General features: G+C 30.1%; 2 protein-coding genes across 3 annotated transcripts; both read left to right on the top strand.

Moving 5' to 3' along the window:
* The first annotated feature begins 4,886 nt into the window (after positions 1-4,886).
* LOC105784330 (proline-rich receptor-like protein kinase PERK2) lies at positions 4,887-8,241 on the top strand. 2 transcript variants are annotated; one of them, XM_052626740.1, is made up of 2 exons: positions 4,887-5,022; positions 7,697-8,241. In XM_052626740.1, the coding sequence occupies exons 1-2, from the start codon at positions 4,939-4,941 to the stop codon at positions 8,051-8,053; spliced, it is 441 nt and encodes a 146-aa protein (XP_052482700.1). In that variant the 5' UTR covers positions 4,887-4,938; the 3' UTR covers positions 8,054-8,241. The 2 variants fall into 2 exon arrangements, with proteins under 2 accessions (XP_052482700.1, XP_052482699.1); XM_052626739.1 differs by having other exon boundaries at positions 4,939-5,426; positions 8,101-8,241.
* Positions 8,242-11,648: 3,407 nt separating this feature from the next.
* On the top strand, positions 11,649-12,089 carry LOC105784998 (proline-rich receptor-like protein kinase PERK2). The gene has a single exon (XM_012610927.2). It carries the CDS (start codon positions 11,649-11,651, stop codon positions 12,087-12,089), a length of 441 nt encoding a protein of 146 aa, XP_012466381.1.
* The last annotated feature ends 520 nt before the right edge of the window (positions 12,090-12,609 follow it).

Raw genomic sequence — 12,609 nt, 5'->3', positions numbered from 1 at the left:
TAAATTTTTAAAAAAAAATGGAATATACTTTCACATTCAAAATATAATTAAGAAAAACCATTCACCCGATCATCAAATAAAAAATATCCGTTCACCTTTCAGCTTCTTTTATTAAGTAAATGAGCTAAATCCTTAAAATTTCATATTAAATGATGGATTATTATTAATAATTTTGGATTTATTTGAATGATAATTTTTATTTATTAAGTTTATTAATGAATATTTTAAATTTGAAATGTATTTAGTATCATGCATTTTATATTTGTAATATATTCATATACATATCTTAAATAATTTTAAAAATATTGATAAATCTGAAAAGATATGCATCAATTCTAGTAAAAAAATCAAACGTCCACTAATACAAAGAAAAGAAATCTCAATTCTTAAAATTTCAATTCCTTCATATTTAAAGTTGAAGACAATAGAAGAAAAATAGAAATAGGTATTAACAATGAAATTAGATTTGAATAACGTTGTCGCTAGGCATAATTTATTGACAATTTTATACATGTATTTAATATGACATAAAAGAATTATGTACAATTTTGGTTGGGATTAAAAAATTAACATGTTTATCTCCCAAATCAACTCTGTCGTATTATTGTCTTTAACATAAAATTGTATTAACATGTGTATTTCCAATACAGATGTTTAAATTTCAACTTAAACACAAAGGCACACTAAATAAATTCCAATCTAAATTTCATTCAGCTCAATTTATTATAAAAAAGGTAATTACGTAATTAAGTCAAATTGAATTGACCCAAATTTATCTAAACTTAAAATGATTTGATCACAAAATAATTGGAACTTAAACTGATCAAAATTTAAAATGATTCGGATCAATAATGATTAGACATGAAAAACATAGCCTCAAATTGAATGATTTGAACCTAAAATAAGACAAATCTGAAAATGACCTAAACCATATTTGAAGTTTTCATGTATTTTAAAGAATTACACATATTAAACATATTTTAGATACACTTATTAAATGATGTTTATATAGATTTGGTTTATTATAAACTTGTAAGACTCAAAATAAGAGAATATATATACATTACACGAGGCTTGAGCCTAATAGCTCAATTCCATTCAAATGGGAATTTTTTTTTCAATTTTTTCATTGTGCATGATACAAATTAAATCTTGAAAGATAGTAAATCCATGAATATCCTAAAGACTAGGGATATTCACGCCTCAAGCAACAATCCTAACTTTCTAAACTTTTGATTTTTTTTATCAAAGCTAAAATGATCTTAAAATTTTAAGACATAATTTGAGACCGTGAAATCTTGAAGGCCAAAGTTTAAGTCACATTGTGAATAAACTAAATGTAAGCCATACTTTAGATTTATTCTAATTATTTAGTTCGTTTCTAATGTACATAAAGTTTGCCAACATGGAGGATTGTTTAAGTATTCTATTTGAAATATTACTTTAATTAAGGAAATAAATCTCAAAATTTTACACATGAATATTGCTTCAATCTATAATGTCAAACATAATCTTTAATTTAATGTGCACTGTTGACACCATTTTTTTGTGAAAATGGGGTCGACTTGGGTTTTGAAAATGAAAACGAAAATGGGAGTCGCCACAAATCTTTTTTGATGAGGTGTGATTGGGCCACCTTAAAAAGTGGTTGTTTTTAATAAACGATTTGAGTTTATTAAAACAACGATCTTGGTCCACGAAATTCAGAAAAATGGGTTCGGGAGTCGATTACGTGCGAGGAAGGATTAGCACCCTCGTAACGCCCAAGATTGGTACGTAGTTGATTATTTAGTGTCTTAGTGTCGAGAATTAGAAACTTTAAAGAGATTTAAAATACGATTATTTATTAAAAAAACTTGTATAAATCAAATTACCGTTAAGACCCTCTCATTTCGGAGAGAGAAAATGTCACACCTAATGAGTTAGGGCATGATATTTTACCTCCTCAAGAATGAGTTTGCCCAAAAAACTCGTGCAATAAAATTTAAAAGGATATTCAATTGTTTAAGTCAGATGAAAAAATCGCAACCCAATATGTTAAGGCACAATTTCTCAAATTCTAAACATTGAATATTGCCTTTATTATTTTTTAGAAAATCCTTATTTCGAGAAAAGAACGTGTCATATCCAATGCGTTAGGACACAACGTATTGAATTCTCGATAATGAACTTTTTATTTATGTTTTTTGATTAAAGAGCATTCTCGATTATTTAGATTCAACGAAGAAAATTGGAACCCAATGCGTTAGGGCTCAATCCTCTCGAAAATCCCAAATACTGAGTATTGCCTTTATTTTCAAAATTTTCTTTTTTACGAATCTGGGTAAAAATTGATGTAATGGAATAACGATTATGATAATGTAAGTAAAAATAATATGGGCAAAACAGAAAGATAAATAAATAAGAATACAAATATAAAAAATCAATCATGTATACACAATAACAAGTAATAAACAAATAAAAACTAAAACATTAAAAAATAATGATAATAATAATAATAGACATGTAAATAAATAAATAAATGTCGAATAAAACAATAATAGCAATAATGAAAATAAAAAAATTATAAAAATATAAAATATATGTGTATAAATACAACAAAGTTTAAAATATATATATATATATAAACAAGTAAATAATGATAATGTATATATATGTTTAAAATATATTAAAATATGTATGTATATATGTATATATAAATTATAAAGTATATAAAAAATATAAGTACGTACATATATAAAAATTAAAAATATATAAGTATGTATATATATGTAAGTATATATATATATATATAACAAAATCTAAAAACGGTATAAATGGGTAAATAATAATAATAATAAGGTAGGTAATAATAATAAATGCAATAATAATAATAATAATAATAATAATAATAATAATAATAATAATAAAACTAATTAGTTTAATAAATAATAATAATAACGGGACTAAATTGAAAACAAAACAAAATCCCAGGGGAGAAATCAAAAATAAAATAGGCAAAGGATTAATTTGTGATGCGCGTGAAAGGAGGGGGACCAAAAAGGAAATATCCCGCCCTTCAAAATGCATCACTTTACGTGGGACTAAAATGAAACAAAAATAAAATTATGCGGCTGAATTGAAATAAAAGAAAAGAAGGAAAAAGGGGCAAATTGCAATGCGTTGCAAAAGCGGAGGGACCGCACGCTCAAATATCCCTTTTTAAGAAAACACGCGGATCCTCCCCCCAGGGTCGGGTCACCGCACGGGTCAGGGCAAAACGACGTCGTTTTGGCTACCGATGTTAAGGTCCAAAACGGCATCGTTTTATACCCTATATACATAGTAAAAAAACAAAAAAAAACATTTCCAACTTCATTTTTCAGAAAAAAAGAAGAAGAGAGCTCTTAGCCTCTCTCTCGATCCCTCCAAATTCGGCCAACAGGGCCATCGCTTGCGCCGCCGTGGCTGACGGCCGGCGTTGCAAGAGGGCGTTCTCGATCAGTGCGTTGAAACGCGTTCAAAGACCAAAATCTTAGAATGAGGAAACAAGGAGAGAAAAAAAAAAGGTCTTAGCCCTTCCCTAAACCCGAATCCGACGGCGCCGAAGGGCTGATAACGACGGATCTAAGGGCCGATTCAGGTATGTTTCTTTCTCCTTTTCTTTTTTATTTTCGTGCATAAAAATAAGAAGATAAAATGAAAATAAAATAAAAAAAATCGAAATCTAAAATAATAAAGATAATCACCTTGAAACTTTTTTTTTTGTTTTTATTTTCTAACGTTCGTGAAAAAAGAAGAAGAAAGATTACAAGGCTGAGATCCAGGCTTTTATAGCCAATTTACAATACATTTTTTATCTATTTTTTTCTACTATTTTGCATTGTTTTTGCTTCTGCTTTGCGTGTTTGGTTTTCATTTTGCAGGGGTTGAATAGTGGAGTTGGTCTTTGCAGTGGCAGTGGCGATGGCTAGGCGTCGAGGCGATGGGACAAGGGCGGTGGCAAGAGGTCCTAGCATGCGGTGGTGAGTAGAGAACCCTAGGTGCGGCGCACCTAGGGTTTGAAAATTTTATTTTTGTCTCGATTTGGGTTTCAGGCTAGGGTTAGATTTGGGCTTATTAATGGTTTTTGGGCTTAGGTTTTTTAGTCTGTTTTTGGGTTGTATTGGTTTCTCGGGTTTGGGTAGGTTTTGGGCCCCGGGCTAAATTTGGACTGTACATGCACTATGACACTTAAAATATGTTAATTTTATGCAATTGTATATAATAAATTATGATTTTGATTTAATTTAATTTGGGTTTGAGGCTCTAGTTTTTGAGTTGAGTCATTATAGGTTTCGATTATTTCATATATTGTGACAATTCAATTCTTTGTCTTTATGGCTAAGAGCGAAAAAAGTGAAAGTCAAGTAAACATATCGACTTTAAGTATCTAGTCATAAGGAAACATGTTAAAGAAAATAAAGTCGTCATTGAGCACATTAACACCGAAAGATGTTATCGATCCTTTGACTAAAGGCATGCTACCACCCAAAATTTAAGGATCATGTTGTCATTGTGGGACTCATTCCCATCTTTTTAAATTTTATTATAAGAACGATTATAAAAAAATATTGTTAAATTAATTCCAAGTCATTATAAATTTGTTAATTAAAGAATACGTAAAATTAATAGAAAATAAAACAAAACAAAAACGTTGATAATAAGTTAAAATTCATCCAAATCATTATAAATTTTTATTTAAAAATGAACTACAATTAAAATGGAAAAATAAAAACATGTGGCGCTATTTTGGTTTGGGGGCATGCATTGGGCATTGTTTAGGGGCAGGGGATTTCTATTTACTGCTCCAATTCCTATATAAACCTCAATACCATGCGTTGCTTTCCTCACTCACAACTATTCAGATAAAGAACTTTGTTTCATCTGCTTCATTTGTTTCGAAATCTCTGAACAAAAATGGCTTCTTTCAATTGCCTTGCTTTAGCATTCTTGATTGCTTTGTCATTTGCAAGCATTGATGTTGGGGTAGCAGCTCGTCACCTTCTGCAGCAGCCTCAACCGCAAAGTTTACCATCTTTCCCTAATCTCCCAACGCCATCCCGACCATCATTCTCATGGCCTGGGCCGCTTCCTCCACTTCCTACCACATTGCCAACAGGACTACCCCCTCTGCCAAGCATTCCCTCAGTCCCCACAATCCCAACTGCAGTTCCCCCTATTCCTTTCTCTTTTCCACCATTGCCATCTTTCCCTAATCTCCCAAACCCTGGGGCGCTTCCTCCACTTCCTACCACATTGCCAACAGGACTGCCGCCTCTGCCAAGCATTCCCTCAATCCCAACTGCAGTTCCCTCTATTCCTTTCTTTTCTCCACCACCTTCTCGTTCTACTCCTTGAAATACCCCCTTTTCTGTTATGCTGCATACTGGATCTAGTTTAATAAGGTTTTAGTCGTCTTTGTGTCTTTATTATGAGTATTGATTTTGCCCACTTACATTTGTTTGTATAAATGGGCGTTCTCCAATTCCATTATTTGGTGTATTTTGATACGTTGTTGCTTATTATATATGGGGTATTTATATATTGATGTTCTGTCCATGAAGTAATTAATTACTGTTATACCATTGTTAACATGAGTTTGGCTAATTAAGAAAAGAATCAAACGATAAATGCAGTCCAGATAGTGAGCAGCCGTACATCGAGAAGATGCAACTGTTAATATAATGATTCCTGCTGCATTATCTCTTCCAAGTTATCCATTTACATACGATTAGTTTCCTCTTTCAGTATATTTCAAGATAATATTTTATATGAATGTCAAATTATGTATTAAATTAAGGTGGTCGGTTTCGTACAGATTTCGGTTATACTAATTTGTGTGCACTGTTTCAATTTTATATCGAAATATTAATATTTTTAAAATTAGATCCATAATCAAGTCAATCACATTATTAATTCTGGATCCAATAGGTTCAACCACCAATACAAGTAATTTACTATCAACAATATAAAAAATATTAATAACCCGAAACTCATCTATTTTGAGGGCTTTGAATTTTAAAACACTCTCCCCATCTTTCATCTTTCCTAATTTGTCTTTTTTTTCCTTTGATTATATGTTGTAAGTCCATCTTAGGTTTTTCACAAGAAAATAAAAAGTTATTTTAGTAATAAAAGTAATAAAAGAGATGGTGCTTATTTTTTTATGTTGTGTTTTATTTCATTGAGTGCATAGAAAAAGTATAACAATGGCTCAAGGGATTTGAAGTGTAATTTTGTTTTTCCGGTTTAAAAATGTGAAAATACGGCTTAATTGATGATGATTTGTAGTTTAAATGCGTTTATTCTAGTTCTCGGTTCATCGGTTCTTGGTCTTTTGGTTTGCTTTCAATAATATTGTGAAACACCCAACACCCTTTTTCTACACTGGTAAAAATTTCGGTCCGTACCAATTGCACCAACTCATTCCGATCAATTCCAGTCATACCTGCTAGAACATAGTGCACCGTCCTGCGCATGAATAATATTAAAAATATTAAACTTTTAATTATTTTCTATTATGCTAAAAACTGAATTGAAACGTGACTAATTAAAAATACTACATCGGAATGTAAAGTTTTTAAAAAAAATTAGAATATGCTTTCACATTAAAAATATAATTAAGAAAAAACCATTCACCCGATTATAAAAAAATATTCATTCACCTTTCATCTACTTTTATTAAGTAAATGAGCTAAATCCTTAAAATTTCATATTAAATGAGATTATTATTAATAATTTTGATTATTTGAATGATAAATTTTATTTCTTAAGTTGATTAATGAATATTTTATATGTGAAATGTATTTAGTTTCATTCATTTTATATTCTTAATATATTTATATACATATCTTATAAAATTTTAAAATATATTGATAAATCTGAAAAGATATGTATCAATTCCAATAAAAAATAAAACAAAAATCAAACGTCCACTAATACAGAGAAAAGAAATCTCAATTCTTAAAATTTCAATCCCTTTATATTTAAAGTTGAAGACAGTAGAAGAAAAATAGAAATAGGTATTAACAATAAAATTAGATTTGAATAACCTTGTCACTATGCATAATTTATTGACAATTTTATAAGACGTTACTTGTATTTAATATGACATAAAAGAATTATTTAGAATTTTGGTTGGGATTAAAAATTAACATGGTTATCTCCAAAATTTAAGGATCATGTTTTCACTGTGGAACTTATTTCTGCTTTGTAAAATTTTATTATAAGACCAATTATAAAAAAACTCTCTCAAATTAACTCTAAGTCATTATAAATTTGTTAATTAAAGAATAGGTAAAATTAATGTAAAATAAAAATAAAACAAAAACGTTGATAATAAGTTAAAAATTAATTCAAATCATTACAGAGTTTTTATTTAAAAAAATTAAAATGAAAAAAATAAAAAACATGTGGAGCTATTTTGGTTTGGGGGCATGCATGGAGCATTGTCTAGGGGCAGGGGATTTCTATTCACTGTTCCAATGCCTATATAAACCTCAATACCATGCTTTGTTTTATTCACCCACGACTATTCAGATAAAGAACTTTGTTTCATATGCTTCATTTGTTTCGAAATCTCTGAACAAAAATGTCCTCTTTCAATTGCCTTGCTTTAGCATTCTTGATTGCTTTGTCATTTGCAAGCATTGATGTTGGGCTAGCAGCTCGTCACCTTCTGCAGCAGCCTCAACCGCAAAGTTTACCATCTTTCCCTAATCTCCCAACGCCATCCCGACAATCATTCCCATGGCCTGGGGCGCTTCCTCCACTTCCTACCACATTGCCAACAGGACTACCCCCTCTGCCAAGCATTCCCTCAGTCCCCACAATCCCAACTGCAGTTCCCCCTATTCCTTTCTCTTTTCCACCATTGCCATCTTTTCCTAATCTCCCAAACCCTGGGGCGCTTCCTCCACTTCCTACCACATTGCCAAGAGGACTGCCGCCTCTGCCAAGCATTCCCTCAATCCCAACTGCAGTTCCCTCTATTCCTTTCTTTTCTCCACCACCTTCTCGTTCTACTCCTTGAAATACCCCCTTTTCTGTTATGCTGCATACTGGATCTAGTTTAATAAGGTTTTTAGTCGTCTTTGTGTCTTTGTTATGAGTATTGATTTTGCCCACTTATATTTGTTTGTATAAATGGGCGTTCTCCAATTCCCATTATTTGGTGTATTTTGATACGTTGTTGCTTATTATATATGGGGTATTTATATATTGATGTTCTGTCCATGAAGTAATTAATTACTGTTATACCATTGTTAACATGAGTTTGGCTAATTAAGAAAAGAATCAAACGATAAATGCAGTCAAAATAGTGAGCAGCCGTACATCGAGAAGATGCCACTTTTAATATAATGATTCCTGCTTCACTATCTCTTCCAAGTTATCCATTTACATACGATTACTTTCCTCTTTCAATATATTTCCAAGATAATATTTTATATGAATGTTAAATTATGTATTAAATTAAGGTGCTTGGTTTCGTACAGATTTCGGTTATATTAATTTGTGTGCACTGTATTAATTTTATACCGAAATATTAATATTTTAAAATTAGATCGATAATTAAATTAATCAATTAATTAATTTTTGATCTCACATGTTCAACCACCAAAACAATTAATTTTTATTGAACAATATAAAATAATATTAATAACCCCAAAACTCATCTATTTTGACGGCTTTGAATTTTAAAACCCTCTCCCCATCTTTCATCTTTCCTAATTTGTCTTTTTTTTCCTTTGATTGAATGTTATAAGTCCAGGTTTTTCACTGAGTAATAAAAAAGTAATAAAAGAAACAGTGCTTACTCTTTTTATGGTTTGTTTTATTTCATTGAGTTAAGAGAAGAAGTGTAACAAAAGCTCAAGGGATCTGAAGTGAAATTTTTGTTTTCCAGTCTAGAAAATGCGAAAATGCGGCTTAATCAACTGATGATTTGCAGTTTAACTGCAGTTTACTCTAGTTCTCGGGTTCATCGGTTTTTGGTCTATTTAGTTTGGTTTCAATAACATTGCGAAACACCCAAAACCCTTTTTCTACACTGGTAAAAATTTTGGTCTGTACCAATTGCACCAACTCATTCCGATCAATTCCTATCACACCTGCCAGAACATAGTGCACCGTCCTATGCATGAATAATATTAAAAATATTAAACTTTTAATAATTTAATATTATGCTAAAAACTTAATTGAAACGTGACTAATTAAAAACGCTACATCGGGATGTAAATTTTTAAAAAATGGAATATACTTTCACATTCAAAATATAATTAAGAAAAATTCATTTACCGATTATCAAATAAAAATATTCGTTCACCTTTCAGCTTCTTTTATTAAGTAAATGAGCTAAATCTTTAAAATTTCATATTAAATGATGGATTATTATTAATAATTTTGGATTTATTTGAATGATAAATTTTATTTGTTAAGTTTATTAATGAATATTTTATATTTGAAATGTATTTAGTTTCATTCATTTTATATTTGTAATATATTTATATACATATCTTAAATAATTTTAAAAATATTGATAAATCTGAAAAGATATGCATCAATTCTAGTAAAAAAATCAAACAAAAATCAAATGTCCACTAATATAAAGAAAAGAAATCTCAATTCTTAAAATTTCAATTCCTTTATATTTAAAGTTGAAGACAGTAGAAGAAAAATAGAAATAAGTATTAACAATGAAATTAGATTTGAATAACGTTGTCGCTAGGAATAATTTATTGACAATTTTATAAGACGTTACATGTATTTAATATGATATAAAAGAATTATGTACAATTTTGGTTGGGATTAAAAATTAACATGTTTATCTCCCAAATCAATTCGGTCCTATGTCTTTAAAATAAAATTCTATTAACATGTGTATTTGAATACAAATGTTTAAATTTCAACTTAAACACAAAGGCACACTAAATAAATTCTATTCTAAATTTCATTCAGCTCAATTTATTATAAAAAAGTTAATTACGTAATTAAGTCAAATTGAATTGACCCAAATTTGTCTAAATTTAAAATGATTTGATCACAAAATAATTGAAACTTAAAATGATCAAAATCTAAAATGATTCGGATCAATAATGATTACACATGAAAACTTAGCCTCAAATTGAATGATTTGAACCTAAATAAGACAAATCTGAAAATGACCTAAACCACATTTGAAGTTTTCATGTATTTTAAAGAATTACACATATTAAACATATCTTAGATACACTTATAAAATGATGTTTATATAGATTTGGTTTACTATAAACTTGTAAGACTCAAAATAAGAGAATATATATGCATTACGAGGATGAGCCTAATAGCTCAATTCCATTCAAATGGGAATTTTTTTCAATTTTTCATTGCACATGATACAAATTAAATCTTGAGGGATAGTAAATCCACGAATATCCTAAAGAATAGGGAAATTCATGCCTCAAGCAACAATTCTAACTTTCTAAACTATTGATGTTTTTAACAAAGCTAAAATGATCTTAAAATTTTAAGACATAATTTGAGACAGTGAAATCTTGAAGGCCAAAGTTTAAGTCACATTATGAATAAATTAAATGTTAACTTTCTAAACTATTGATGTTTTTAACAAAGCTAAAATGATCTTAAAATTTTAAGACATAATTTGAGACAATGAAATATTGAAGGCCAAAGTTTAAGTCACATTATGAATAAATTAAATGTATGCCATACTTTAGATTTATTCTAATTATTTAGTTCGTTTCTAATGTACATAAAGTTTGCCAACATGGAGGATTGTTCAAGTATTCTATTTGAAATATTACTTTAATTAAGGAAATAAATCTCAAAATTTTACACATGAATATTGCTTCAATCTATAATGTCAAACATAAACTTTAATTTAATGTGCACTATGACACTTAAATTATGTTAATTTTATGCAATTGTATATAATAAATTATGATTTTGATTTAATTTAATTTGGGTTTGAGGCTCGAGTTTTTGAGTGAGTCATTATAGGTTTCGATTATTTCATATATTGTGAAAATTCAATTGCTGTCTTTATGGCTAAGAGCGACAAAAGTGAAAGTCGAAGTAAACATATTGACTTTAAGTATCTAGTCATAAAGGAACATGTTAAAGAAAAGAAAGTCGTCATTGAGCACATTAACATTGAGCAGATGTTATCTGATCCTTTGACTAAAGGCATGCCACCGCCCAAAATTTAAGGATCATGTTGTCATTGTGGGACTCGTTCCCACCTTTTTAAATTTTATTATAAGAACGATTATAAAAAAAACACTGTTAAATTAATTCCAAGTCATTATAAATTTGTTAATTAAAGAATAGGTAAAATTAATAGAAAATAAAACAAAAACAAAAACGTTGATAATAAGTTAAAATTCATCCAAATCATTATAAATTTTTATTTAAAATGAACTACAATTAAAATGGAAAAAATAAAAAAAACATGTGGCGCTATTTTGGTTTGGGGGCATGCATGGGGCATTGTTTAAGGGCAGGGGATTTCTATTCACTGCTCCAATGCCTATATAAACCTCAATACCATGCTTTGTTTTCTTCACCCACAACTATTCAGATAAAGAACTTTGTTTCATCTGCTTCATTTGTTTCGAAATCTCTGAACAAAAATGGCCTCTTTCAATTGCCTTGCTTTAGCATTCTTGACTGCTTTGTCATTTGCAAGCATTGATGTTGGGGTAGCAGCTCGTCACCTTCTGCAGCAGCCTCAACCGCAAAGTTTACCATCTTTCCCTAATCTCCCAACGCCATCCCGACAATCATTCCCATGGCTTGGGGCGCTTCCTCCACTTCCTACCACATTGCCAACAGGACTACCCCCTCTGCCAAGCATTCCCTCGGTCCCCACAATCCCAACTGCTGTTCCCCCTATTCCTTTCTCTTTTCCACCATTGCCATCTTTCCCTAATCTCCCAAACCCTGGGGCGCTTCCTCCACTTCCAGCCACATTGCCAAGAGGACTGCCGCCTCTGCCAAACATTCCCTCAATCCCAACTGCAGTTCCCTCTATTGCTTTCTTTTCTCCACCACCTTCTAGTTCTACTCCTTGAAATACCCCCTTTTCTGTTATGCTGCATACTGGATCTAGTTTAATAAGGTTTTTAGTCCTCTTTGTGTCTTTATTATGAGTATTGATTTTTCCTACTTATATTTGTTTGTATAAATGGGCGTTCTCCAGTTCCCATTATTTGGTGTATTTTGATACGTTGTTGCTTATTATATATGGGGTATTTATATATTGATGTTTTGTCCATGAAGTAATTAATTACTGTTATACCAGTGTTAACATGAGTTTGGCTAATTAAGAAAAGAATCAAACGAGAAATGCAGTCGAGAAAATACCACTGTTAATATAATGATTCCTGCTTCATTATCTCTTCCAAGTTATGCATTTACGTACGATTACTTTCCTCTTTGAATATATTTCCAAGATAATATTTTATATGAATGTCAAATTATGTAATAAATTAAGGTGGTCCGTTTGGTACAGATTTCGGTTATGCTCATTTGTGTCTACTGTTTCAATTTTATATCGAAATATTAATATTTTTAAAATTAGATCGATAATTA

Source organism: Gossypium raimondii, chromosome 13 (assembly GCF_025698545.1).
Source record: "Gossypium raimondii isolate GPD5lz chromosome 13, ASM2569854v1, whole genome shotgun sequence".
NCBI lineage: Eukaryota > Viridiplantae > Streptophyta > Magnoliopsida > Malvales > Malvaceae > Gossypium > Gossypium raimondii.
The sequence above is the reverse complement of the archived record's forward strand: the minus strand, read 5'-3'. Positions and strand labels throughout refer to the sequence as shown.